The sequence below is a fragment of the Grosmannia clavigera genome (assembly GCF_000143105.1).
Source record: "Grosmannia clavigera kw1407 unplaced genomic scaffold GCSC_156, whole genome shotgun sequence".
NCBI classification, from domain to species: Eukaryota; Fungi; Ascomycota; class Sordariomycetes; order Ophiostomatales; family Ophiostomataceae; genus Leptographium; species Leptographium clavigerum.
The window spans coordinates 287,247-301,239 of record NW_014040784.1 but is presented as its reverse complement, the minus strand read 5'-3'; the positions used below and the strand labels follow the sequence as shown (position 1 = coordinate 301,239).

Sequence of the window (13,993 nt, the reverse complement as noted above, 5' to 3'; positions counted from 1 at the left end):
TTACTAATTAAAAGGCCCTTATAAGGGTATTCTATACACGCGTCACTATGCACTAGTTTAGTAACTAGTCGCTTACTAAGCAGCAGACTTAACAAACTATCTTAACACGTTGTATAGAACTAGTATAGCTACTTAGCTACGCTACGCCCTACTAGGTTTACACTATACCGCATCTTCTAGCTACGTATATATTAGCTAGCAAGCCTTTACCTACTAATCTCTTATAGTTTGTTAAGTTAAAGTCTTAATACAATAGTACAAACTAGTTAAGCCTTTATAACTATGCATTGCACACTAGCCTCTTACATTCTTTAACTTCTTTTTTATAAAGAGCAATGTTCGATTATAGGGCGGCTACTCTGCGATTAGCACGCGAACTATTAAAAGCTAAAAACATGCTAATGCTACCCCTTACACTAATGCATAGCAGCCACACCTTGCGCGCAGCATCTATAGGCACCTTAACCCTATCCGTTAAATTAAAAACAAAACTAGTACACATGCCGCTTAACAATACCTTACCGCTTAACAACACCTTGCCGGCTAAAAAGCAGCTGCAAAGCAATAAATACACTTGCATTATGCAAACGCTAGAGGCACTAACTAACATTATAGCTGCAAGGGTTATAAGGCCACTGCTTAGTAGTTGCTACTATAATAACAAGCTACTACAATATAGTATTAAAAGGCTAAAAATTAGTGCCTTTGCTATAAAGACGAAAGAGTAGTTAGCAACAATAAAAGATGCTTATAACACTAATGCACATAGCAACGCGTTAGAAGATATAAAGATTATTTAAGCAAGTAGTTAGCTAACTACTATACTAGCAGCTAATTAGCAAAAGTACCGCGACTAACTCTGCGCTAGTAAACCCCTAGTTATACACTGCATATAGACGCACTTTGTCGCGTTTATCTGTTAGGAACACTTAAACCTTAAATTCTAGATGCACTGCATCTATAAAGAAAGCTAGACGCTTTAGCAAGGCAGCAAGTTGCTAATAACGTACTAGCAAAAATAAGACTACTTACAATAAAAGATTAGCAACACCTTTAACTAGGCAAGCAAGATTGCCTAGAGGTATTAGCAAAGGCTTAACGACTACTTAGTAAAGTAGTATTAGAATAAAACTATTAGCAAGTCTTTTAGTATAGTAATAAAGATTGCTAATGCTTATAAAAAGTATTAGTCCTAGGGCTAAGAATAAAGGAAGAGATAAGACGACTAAAAGTAAGCAGTTATAGTTAATAGCGTGCTAGCTAGCAAGCTAATAAAGAAACAGCGCTATAATAATAATAAGACAAGGAACCGCGGTCTTATAAAGAGCAACCTAAGCCTATAACTAGTTGCTAGCTAAGGTTAGCCTACTTCCTAACCTGCTAACCTTAGCAGTTTAAATAATATTAACGTTGCGTTAAAGTGCTAGAATTGTAGCAAGAGTAAGCACACCTTCTAAGAGTGCTTTAAGCTTAAAACCTATGCATAGGTTAAGGAGCTTTAAGCAAAACTAAAAGATAGTTTTTAAGAGCTTAATAACTAAGAGGCAACCTACTCTAACTAAGAAAACTAGCAAGGTTAACAAAAAAGCCTTACCCTTTATTAACCCTACTAGCGTAGCTAACTAAGGATATAATTCTTTGCTACTATACTCTAGCTAAGGCATAGACGCCTAGTAATTGCTAGGCTGCCATTGTTGCAAACCTAGATTCTTATACTAACTTAAACGTAGTTAACCTAAAGGTTATTTAATAGCTTAGTCTAAAGATGCTTTAGTAGCACTTAAACCTAAACCTAGTCTTTATTAATAGGAAAGCACTATAGGCCCGCAGCCTATATAAGCTAACTATTATACTAATAAAGAATAAGGGTTTTTACGCGTTAATATAGGTCTTTATAGCCGTTTACTAAGTAAGCGCTAACCGTAAAGACATTATCCTAAGTTATAAGGGACTAAAGTTTCTAAGCGTTGTTATTAACACTATTTAATAGGCCTAGTTATTTACTATTATAGTTTTTAAGACCTTTAAGCAAATAAGCTAACGCCTACGCAACGGCAAAGAGTTGTTTGCTATCTACTTAATATAGTTAAATTTAAGTCCTTATAAACTAGACATCTTTACTATAGATAATAATCTAGCTCTACTAAACCCTAGCTAGCGACTGCTATTCTATATATAACTATTTGCTAAAGTGTTTAATACTAATAAGGTAAAGGAACTACCCTTATTAGTAGACGCAAAGCATTTAATTAAGCTAGAAGATAGTATAAAGATGCTGTATAGCCTTTTATACTCGCTATCTTCTACTTAGCAAGAGACGCTTTATTGCTTTATTAATAAGTTATTAGTAAATAAGCAGATTGCTTATAGCAATAGTCTAGCTAGAGCTCTAGTAATCTTTATTTTAAAGAAGGATAGTACTCTTTATATATGCGTTAACTACTAGGGTTTAAATTAGGTAACTAAGAAGGACTGCTACCCTCTTTTGCTAATTAGTAAGCTGTTAGATTGCTTAAATAGCGTAAAGGTATTCTTTAAGGTAGATATAAAAGAAGCGTACTATAGAATTTAAGTTAAGGCCTTTAATTAATAAAAGACCGCTTTTTAAACAAAATATAAGCTCTTTAAGTTTTATGTTATACTCTTTAGACTAACTAACGTGCCGGCTATATTTTAAGTATATATTTACCGCGTACTAGCAAGGCTAGTAGGCATAGTCTGCAAAGTATACCTAAATAATATCTTAATCTACTCTTAGACTAAGAAGGAGTATAAAAAGCACCTTTAATTAGTTTTTAAGCGGCTAAAGGCTGCGCAGCTATATATAAATCTTAAGAAGTGCAAATTCTTTAAAAAGGAAATTAATTTCTTAGGGTTTGTTATTACTATAAAGAGGCTAGCTATAGACCCTAAGCAGGTTAAAGCTATCGCTAATTAGAAGGCCCTTAAGTGTGTATAGGACGTATAATCCTTTCTAAGGTTTGCAAACTTTTATAGACGCTTTATTTCCTACTACTTCTACATTATGCAAGCCTTAACAAAGTTAACAAAGATAAGCCTTAGCCTGCTGCGCAAGCGTAGAGCTGTTGCTACGCAACTGTTTATATTAACTAAAGAGGTAAAGGTTGCTTTTAAATCGCTAAAGATAGCATTTATAATAGCAACAATTCTTTACTACTATAATAACATAAAGCTTACGCGGGTAAAAACAAATGCATTAAGCTACGCTATCTTTAGCATTATCTCCTAGCTTATAAACAGTAAGTAGCAACTAGTTGCTTACTACTTACGTAAGCTAATAGCCTATAAGATGCAGTAAAAAGTAAGATAGTAAAAGCTTCTAGCTATTATTAAAAGCTTAGAGTACTAGCGTTACTATTTAAAAGGTCTAAAGGACTTATTTATAGTCTTAACCAACTACTAAGCGCTAAAAAGCGTCGTTAAGGCATTAGCAAAGGATCTTTAAAACTAAATTACTTAATAAGTGTTTTGCCTTTTAGCGTTTAACTTTAAGATTAAGCACTACCTAAGGTTTACTAACCTAGCAAACAGTCTATCCTGCTAACTAGACTATATAAAAAGTAACATTATATATAATAATATACTCTCCTTGCTTCTTAGCAAGCTATAGATTGCAGACTAGTTGTTAAGGCTCTTTATGCTAAAAGCTTTGTTATTATTAGTATAAAAGGCGCGGGTTGCTACTAGCTAAGAACAGCCGTTATAACCCTAGTGCTCCCTTAAACTATATAATACTATTTATAACGCTTAAGGCTAAGACTAATTACTAAACAACTTGTTTATAAAGGCTAAACAAAGCTAGGGGAACAATACTTATTATCTATAGAAAGAGAATACTTTATTCTATAAGGATTGCATTGTCGTTTTATCGGCAGACAAGCTGCGAGCAAGGCTAATTAGTCTATACTACAACTCCTTTATAGCAGGCTATATAAAAGTCTATAAAACTATAAAACTCCTTACTAAGAAGTACTACTAGCTAGACATAGCTACTAATGTGTGTACGTTTGTTATAAACTATTTGTTATGTATAAGCAATAAGGTCTTACGGCATAAGCTATATAGATACCTCTAGTCCTTATCTATGCCTATTCGGCTATTCTAGCACATTAGTATAAATTTTGTAACCGGTCTTAAGTTAAGCCTAGGCTTAGATAGCTGTTTATATAACGCTATCCTAGTAGTAGTTAATTGCTATATAAAGCATAGTATGTTTATCCTTACCTAAAAGACGGTTATAGCGGCTAAAGTCGCCTAACTTATCTATAACCGTGTAGAGACTAAGTTTAGTATCCTAGAAGTAATTGTTAGTAATAACTTATTTACTAGCCAATTTTAGCAAGAACTAATGTAACTTTAAAGAGTCTAGCTAATAATGTTAACGGCGTACTACCTATAGATAGACAGTAGCACTAAGATCCTTAACTAAACTTTAAAGCGCTTCTTACAAACGTTTTATAGTTGTTTGCAACACTAGTAGACATAAGTATTAAGTATAGCGGAGTTTGCGTACAACAACGCTTGCTATACTATAACAAAGACCTTCTTATTCTATACATTATACGCATACTACCTTTGTTTTATAAACAACTTCCCCTTTACTAAGGCCTTAGTAAAGGGCGTATAAGAGCGTGTTAGTTAGCTATAGGCCGTCTAGCAAAAGCTAGAAGTATTGTAGGAAAAAGCAATTCGCTAATAAAAGAAGGGCTATAATAAGCAACGCCTATATAAAGACTTTATTAAAGGCGAATTTATAAGGTTGTCGACAAAGCACCTAAACCTAGCCGGCTTAAAGAAGCTAAACCTAACCTTCTTATACGTTTATATTATAAAGAAGCTAGGCCTAGTTATGCATTAAGTCGCCTTACTATTGTAGTACGCATGCTAACATAATATGTTTTATATCTCTTGCCTTAAGCTATAGACTACTATAGTAAAAGACAAGGAAGAGCTTTTGTTCCTAGAAATAGTAAAAGACTAAGAGGAGTATAAGGTTAAAGACATTATTACTTACCTTAGTAAGGGTTTGCAAACCTAGTTCTTAGTAAAATAAAAAGGCTAGCCGGCTAAGTATAATACCTAGGAACTTAAAAAGCACCTAGCGCACGCTAGCTATAAGTTATAGTCTTATTAAAAGACTGCAAAACGCACTTATAAGAAATAAAAAGACTATAAGACAATAGCTAGCTATATGCTAACTAATTGTTAGTTAACTACTCTAGCTATTTCTTATATAATTATATACTATAAACTACTTGTTCTAGCTTTAAGGGCGCCTCTTAGAGCTATAAACTTAAAATATACTATTAGTAAGCTATTGCTTAGCTACTAGCTACTTATTACTATTCTTTTTTATAAACGTCTCTTTTACCCTCTTATCTTTCTTCTTAACACTATTCTTTTTATCCTTTTTCTTACTACTAAGCAAGCTTTTACTAGCTAGTATATAGCTATTACTAGCTGCTAACTAGCTGCCTACTAGCGTACTTCTACTAAATGCTACTTTACTACTACTACTAGCTATTATAACCGCTTTACTACTGCTAGCTATAGTACTAAGAATAGTCTTAGCGCTTAGCTAAGGCTAGCAACTTAGCGTAAGACTGTCGCTTACTAAGCGCTGCTAAAGGTAGTAGCTAAGGAAAGATTACTACTTAGTTAATCTAAGCTAGCTTAATTAAGGCTACTATAGTCTATAAGATCCGCTTAGGCAGCCTCTCTACTTCTATAGTATAGTAAAGCGTACTACTATAGCTAGCTTAAATAACTGCAGCGCGCTAGGCTAGGCTAAGTATAATAAAATAAGAATTAGCCTAAGTAACAAGTTAGCAATAACTTAATAATAAAGATTAAAAGACTTACTATTACTTTAAAGGTAGTAGCAACTTAGGTTTACGCTTATAATAGTATACCTATGTCTAAGGACGTTAGTAGCAAGAGCTAGGCTACCTTTACTAACTGCTACGCAAGCGTTAAGGTAAGCTCTAGCTCTTGCTAGTACTAGTAAAGGACACTAAGGCGCAATGTAGCCTATTATACTATCTTAAAACGTTCGCGCTAAGAGTGCTAGTTAGTTGCTAAAGGCTTTAACTTATCTTTTTATAAGGCGCGGCTAAGTTTCTTAGTTACTACTATTAAGGCTATTAACCTTTAGGTGATTGCTACGCAATCGCCTAGCACTATAATAATATTATTAACTATTATCCGCTAAAGTAGCAACTTGTTTATGCTAGCTAAAAATTCTTAAATGTATTAGGCTAAGCCTTTAATCTCTTTAAGGAGCTGTTAGTTAGTAATTAGCTACTAGTGTATATAAGTTAACGCACTTACTAGTAAGTATAATATATTATTAGCTATATAACTAACATAGCGTACTAGGTTCTTTAGCGTAGCTATATATAAGAATTTATAGTAGACGTTTAGATAAGCTTTAAAGACGTAGTTTAAACATAAAGCTTACTATAAGGTTAGCTATTGCTTAGTAGACGCTATGCTAGCAAAGACCTATGCTCTTAGAAGATAGTGCGTATGCCTAGGAAGGGCGTTTTATAAGGTTTACATCTATAAAAAAGTTTATTAAGACTTAAGAGTAGCTTTAGTTAGACATTGTTTATAAGCGATTATTAGCTAGCTGCTATATAAAGTTGCAAACTATTATATTAACCTACTACGTAAGTAAGATTAAAGAAAAAAGGGCTAAAGAGGTAAGAGTAATCTTATAAGTGCGGACGAATTTGTTTTAAATTATAGAATGCACCTACTTTTTTATACCTTAAGGCAATAAAAAAGCTACGTTCTTAAACGTTTGAATGCGTCTTAAGAACTCGCTTAACCTTACTTTAATAGCAAGGTAAGAAACGTTTAAAATTAAATAAAAAGATGTCTTAGCGGCAGACCGCCTTTGCTATCTAGTAAGCAATAGTTTTACAATCGGCGGGCGATAAACGGCCGCTATTGCCTTTGTCCTACCTTGCTAGTAGTTAAAAGTTGCAAGCCTTACGCCGCTGTTTTTAGTTAGCGTATACTACACCCCTATACACCTAGTGTTTAAGGCTAGCCCCCTTATAACACCTATTGGCAGCAACCTAAACGTTCCCTAACTAAGATCTAAGCTGCACGCCTTCTAAGAAGCTCTAACAAACAAAACAACCTGTGCATTAGACAGGATCTAGCGTTTACTGCCGCTATAGACTAAGTAGTACGTATGCGCTTCTACATTACTTAAATGCAGTTGTATAAGCAAGCAGTCCGCAACCGCTTAGCAATAGCTAATAACCTAGAGCGCTTAACTCTTTTTCCTAACTTTATAAAGGAAGGTTTTTTAACAAGCAAGTGGCTACTACGTGTGCACCTCTAGGCTAATAAGGGCGTTACTTAAGGAGGGGGGGGATAGTGTAAGAGTATTCTATATACGCGTCCCTACGCACCGGTTTAGCAACTAGTCGCTTACTAAGCGGCAGACTTAACAAACTATCTTAATACGTTGCATAGGACTAGCATAGCTACTTAGCTGCGCTACGCCCTACTAGGTTTGCGCTACACCGCATCTTCTAGCTATGTATATATTAGCTAGTAGGCCTTTACCTACTAATCCCCTATAGTTTGTTAAGTTAAAGTTTTAATATAATAGTATAAACTAGTTAAGCCTTTATAACTACGCATTATACACTAGCCCTTTATATAGCAGCAACCTAAGCGTTCCTTAACTAAGATTTAAGCTACACGCCTTTTAAGGAGCTCTAACAAACAGGACGACCTATATATTAGGCAGGATCTAGCGTTTACTACCGCTATAGACTAAGCAGTACGTATGCGCTTCTACGTTACCTAAATGTAGTCGCATAAGCAAGCGGTCCGCGACCACTCGGCGACAGCTAATAACCTAGAGCGCTTAACTCTTTTTCCTAACTTTATAAGGGGAGGTTTTTTAATAAGTAAGTGGCTGCCGCGTGTGCACCTCTAGGCTAACAAGGGCGTTACCTAAGGAGGGGGGGGATAGTGTAAGGGTATTCTACACACGCGTCCTTACGCACCGGTTCGGCAACTAGTCGCTTACTAAGCGGCGGACTTAACAAACTATCTTAACACGTTGCACGGGACTAGCACAGCCACTTAGCTACGCTACGCCCTACTAGGTTTGCGCTACACCGCATCTTCTAGCTACGTATAAGCTAGCAAGCCTTTGCCTACTAATCTCCTATAGTTCGTTAAGTTAAAGTCTTAATATAACAGTACAAACTAGTTAAGCCTTTGTAACCACGCATTGCACACTAGCCCTTTACACTAGCACTTAAAGGTAATAAAATTACCTAGGGAAACGCATGCCAAGTTAGCTAAGCGATTGCTTCGCTACCTACAAGGCAAGGAGGACTACGCAATAGTCTACCGCCGTTAGAAGCCCTCTTTAAAGGGGCACATTTGCGTTAAAGGGTAGGTTAATGCGTCCTAAGCTAACGATTTAGTTAATCGTTACTTTATATACAGCTTCGTCTTTAGGATTTTAGGAGGGCCGGTCTTTTAGAGAGCTAAGAAGCTCTTAACCGTTAGCACCTCTACCTGTAAAGCTAAATACGGCGCCGCCTACTACGCAACAACGCAGGCCCGCTGGATCGAGCAATTTATGCTTGAAATGGGCCTCTAAGCCGACATCTAGATGTTTGTAGACAACACCTCCGCGATTAGCATTATAAAGAAGCCTAAATTTAAAGAGCGTTTAAAGCACTTTAACGTTAAGTGGCACTACTTTCGTAAAAGCGTACTAAGCAGCTTGTTAACGGTACGGTACGTAAAGTCTAAGGATTAGATCGCTGATATTATGACGAAGGCGCTGCCTAAGGCAGCGTTCGAGAGGCTGTTGCCTCGCTTGATGGGCTGGCAGCCGTGAAAGGGCTGCCGAGGATGATTTCAGTGCATTGCGGTGCGCCTACATGGCGTATTTAAGGGGAGTGTCAAGCATTAGAATCCGCCACACTGTGGCCCTTCCGCCCCACTTGGCCGTACGGGCCTGTAATTGGTCAGAAGGCACAAAAGCGGGGCCTGACACTAGTATTAATACGGATCCCTAGAAGGGTCGCGATGTATCTATTTCTTCCTTAGTACACAACACTCTTTCGCCCACACTAGACCCTATTTAGCCTCCTGCTCCTTATAGTGCATTACGTTATATGACCGCTACGTATAGCCTCCTTTAACCTTCACAAGAAGCCGCTTATTTAAGCATAGTTAGAATTAATACAGCTAATTAGTTAGCCGATATTATAACAAAACCGCTCCCGCGGTTAACGTTTAAAAAGCACACCTTAGTACTAATAAAACACCTAGACTAAATGCGAGCCAATACCACCGTTTAAGTAGTACGTTTACGACTTTTAGGAATGCCTTTACATAGTAAGGAAGGCTGCGGCGAAGCAAGTTACTGTATAGAGAGAGGAGGGTGTTTTCGGTACCATATCACGATGCCAGTGCTTAGGAGGGTGTTAAGTAATCACAAGTCATGTGACATACGGTTAAACCCTGATTGGTCAATCAGGGCTCCACCCTATGCAGAGTTTTATCCCTCTAGAATAGCTGCATCTTCTCCTCTACTCTTTAGTAATACAACCAACGCTTTATGCTAAGTAAGCACGAATCTGATAAGCGCTAGGGGCTAAGCTATATATATACTATTTACCACGTAACTATAAGGCACAGCATTGTGTAAAGGTTAAAGGAGGCTATACGTGACGGTTATATAACGTAATGCACTATAAGGAGCAGGAGGCTAAATAAGGTCTAGTGTAGGCGAAAGAGTGTTATATACTAAGGAAGAAATAGATACATCGCAACCTTTCTGGGGGTCCGTATTAATACTAGTGCCAGGCCCTGCTTTTGTGCCTTCTGACCAATCACAGGCCCGTACGGCCAAGTAGGGCGGAAGGGCCACAGTGTGGCGGATTCCAATGCTTGACAATATCCTCTACAAGTCGCGCAACAAATTCCGACGAGAGAATACCGAAACTTCTGAGCAAAGAAACATGGAACTATCCCGCCATAGCGGCCACTACCATGACGACTGGAACTCAAACCACGCCGACATCGACTAGTCCTCTGACTACAGAAAGCCCCGTGCCTGCGTCTTCCACTACATCGGCCCTAGTGCCCCCCCCCTGCATCCTTAGAAACTCATGTGCCTACGGTATAGTTGACTGGCGATAAAAGAGCACGCCCCCCTAATGCATGAATGAGAATAGGAGACAATAACAGTTCAGATGACTCATCGCGTATGATTGCTGCTATGACCACAACATCGGCTGGACCACATTGGCTGGACCACAGACGGCGACAAAACTGAAAAGCGGAATGATGGGATGTAGCGCATCAACGAAATGGCACTGGTAGAGCAGGACGCCGATATTTTTTGTGCGAAAATTTACTTAATTATCGGCTAGGACAAGTGCGTACCAACACGATTGAGTCGGCGGGCGGTCCAAAGGACGTAAAGTGTAGGTATCCTGCACGTGACGCTAGAGGGCCCAACGTTTATTTCAACGACCTCCTGGATTTGACATCATCAAGCCAAACTTAGCACCAGTTTCTCAACATCATCAACAAGTGACAGGATCTCTTTCTGAAGGCTGCACTCGTGGATCATGGGATAATAGCCTGTATTTACAACAGACCAGCTTGGGGATTTGAAACTACGAACCAATTTCAATGTCGCTGTAACACCGAAACCGGAATATGGCGGCTCTGGTCGTGGTAGGAAGATACCAATCCGATGCATCTCCTTTTCGAGAGCACCAAGAAGAATAGATGAGCATTCAAACGAGCACCCATGGGTGCCATCACGACATCTGTCGAGCAAACGAAAGAGCCCAGTAATGATTTCATCGATACATTCCTGCCTTCGTGTTTCCACTGCGTCTGTTGAACTTCGTTAGCACAATCCAGGACATTATTGATAACTACGTACCTAGTATTTTCGAAATTGGTAGATCCTTCATCAGAATTAATCCTTTGCTATGCTGCACGGCTAGTCCCGTAATTGTCTTTAGTGTGTGGTCTCTAAATACCCAAGCAACAACAATCCATAAAATAAGGTCTCTGGACAGCGTTTTGGGCTTAGACTTTTCCAGATCCCGGATCCAGAGTCCCGCGATTATCGCAACTGCCTCATAGCAGTCATAATAGTCTACGAGGATAGCGATTTTTGCTAGCAACTCGAGGCTAATTTCGCGGGGTAAGCTTCCATTCCGGCCGTGGATGATCTTCATAAGAAGCAGCAGGGCCTCGGGGTCCCAGCCATCTGCAGATAAGTAGCGGCACACGTCACTGGTCTGTTTGTTCTCAATCCATGGCCCCGCCAAAATCCTCTTGAAATATTGAGAAGCCAGAGCCAGATGTTTCGAAGACACTCGGTATTGAATGTCCGCGATAGGTTCGAGTTCGAGGTCGGCAGCTACAGGCCTTTCTTTCTGAGGCTCAGGTTCGAGATCAGGCTTAGCGCTCTCATTCCAGACGGCAAATGGCGCGCTTGGGTTGTGAAGAACGAGAATGACATCTCCATCGGGGTCCAGCGTATGAAGCGTCGTCTCCATGATAAGTAGCCAAAACTCAGAATGAGAACTTGAGAATAGGTGGCAATGTTGATTTTCCGGACAGCTGGGAGCTGCGATTTGGACTGCTGGTCATAGGCAACTCTGAAGATTGCGTGGCTCGTGGGTTGCCTTGCATATGCACGAACGGCAGAGAGCGCCCCCTTCAGCACGTGATGATTTTGGGAAGTCCGGTTAGACGCATTAGGTAATCAGAGGCTGCAGTCATACAGCTGATACAAATTGTTCTCGCCGCTTTAGGCTGCTAATATGTATTCTTTGTTTCTAGTCTAAGTTGTGCAACTTCATAGCAACGCCATTTAAAGCCCGTCTACGCGGAAACACCACCCTGTCGCTGTCGCTGGACGGGAATCTTGCCAACAATGCCTGTGCCACGAAATAGCACAGCACAAAGGATGACACAGCAGCCACCGAGGGCCAAGTTGAACCAGTTAGCAACGCGAATTCCCCGCAGCGAGGCCGGGTCGCCCTTGACGACGGCACCCACATCCTGCACTGGTACGCCGCGTTCGTGGGCCACGACGGTCAGTTGGATGGCTGTCGTGATGGCGAGACCGATGGCCCGACCGATCTGGCCGGAGGCGTTGATGAGAGCGCCACCCATTGCTTGGTGTCTGATAACTTAGCAACTGAAAGAAAGGGACGGGAGAGCAGGCAAACGACTCACTCCGGTGGCAAGCTCTTGGACATGAAGAGAGTCAGACACGGCCATGCAGTGTCAGCACCAACGACGGCCAGCACCATGGCTGAAAAGCCGTAGGCGAAATACGAGGTGCTGTCAGGGAGGGGCACTGCCATCAGGATAAGGGCCACACAGGTGGCCAGCTGACCGGCGACAAGGATGAGCACGGTGGGGACTTGTGAGATGAGGCGGGCGACAATGATGGCGACAGTGGTGCCGGTGACGGCACCGGGAAGAAAGCGCAGCATGGTCTGGATGGGGCTGTAGCCCTGGTAGTCCTGCCAGAGGTAGGTGACATAGACGGAGAAGTCGTTGAAGATGCCAAAGAAAATGCACATGATCAGCACGGCAGCCGAGAAGTGGCGGTTGCGGAAGAGCGAGAGCCGGATCAGCGGTGATCGGGTCGTATGCTTCTCCTGGTAGAGCTCCCAGGCGATGAAGACGGCGATCATCAGCAGCCCGAGCAGGATCAGCACGATGACCCAGGCCGTCGACCAGCCGACAATGTTGCCCTCGGTCATGGAAAAGAGCAGTGCGATCAGGCCGCCGGTAATCAGCGCGCCACCGATCCAGTCGACCGAATGCAGCAGCGACAGCTCAGCCAGCTCCTCGGCCGTGCGCGTTTCCGGCAGCTCCGGAATGACAAAGATGCCGGCCACCGTGATAAACGCCGACAGAATCGCGATCACCCAGAAGACCCACTTCCAGCTGGCATAGCTGGCAACCAGGCCCGAGAGGACGTTGCCAAAGACGCCGCCCAGAGGAGCACCGGCAGCTGGAGGGTCAGCGGGACAGACAGAGGCAGAGACGGAGGCTACACTCACCGTACGCGCTGAACGCATAGTTCTTGGCCTTGCCCGGCGGAAAGGTCACGCCCAGAATGCCAATGGCCGTGGGCACGTTGGCGGCAGCGCCCTGCGAGGTCAGATCCGGCTCAACAAGAGGGAGAGAGAGAGAGAGAGACGCACGAATCCCTGTAGGCCTCGAAACAGGTCGAAAGCGATCTCGTTGGGCAGAATCGGGTTGATGGCCGTGATGACCACCACAAAGGCACTGCCCAAAATGAAGACGGGCCGCTTTCCGTACAGATCAGCCACCCGGCCCCAGATCAGCAGGAAGCAGCCAAAGGCGAGCGTGTACGACGACAGTACCCACTGCTGCCGGCTGGCTGGAATGTTGAGGTCGCGGCTGATCGTAGGCATGATGATCACTGCCGACTGCAGTGACACAATGTTGAGGAAACCGGCGCTGGCTGTTGTCACCACGAGCGCCACGCAGCGCAGCTTTGAAAACGGCAGCACTGTCTTCGGGTCGGCATCATCTCCGGCGTCCATGTCGTCGTCGCTGCCGTCTGCCGTCTTCTTGTCTCCGATCTCAGCCCCCTCTGTTTCTCGACTGGCCGCCTCTGCCATCTCGTTTTTCTCCAAGTCTGCCATCTCGACGGGTCGTGAAGACGTCGACACGCCGTGCAGCTCGGGCGAAACGGCCGTTGCTACTGCCTGCGCCATAGCCGTCCAGACAAATTTCGCCAAAAAAAAAAATAAAAAAAAAACCTAGGCTTTGCAATGGGCGGCTGCGGTCGTAAAAGACGCCGCTATCTGGAGCCGAGCACCACACCCGCTTTCGGCGCCGCGAAGTGGAACTGCACTGTGTCTGTGGCTCACAATCCCTGTCAGCATGCGCCGCACCCGGAGCC

The 13,993-nt window shown here is 41.9% G+C and overlaps 1 protein-coding gene across 1 annotated transcript; it reads right to left on the bottom strand.

Moving 5' to 3' along the window:
* Nucleotides 1-11,925: 11,925 nt before the first annotated feature.
* On the bottom strand, nt 11,926-13,805 carry CMQ_2215 (efflux transporter; the record flags this gene model as incomplete). Its single annotated transcript, XM_014316173.1, has 4 exons — nt 11,926-12,229; nt 12,283-13,072; nt 13,122-13,212; nt 13,338-13,805. 4 exons carry the CDS (start codon nt 13,803-13,805, stop codon nt 11,926-11,928), a joined length of 1,653 nt encoding a protein of 550 aa, XP_014171648.1.
* Nucleotides 13,806-13,993: the final 188 nt, after the last annotated feature.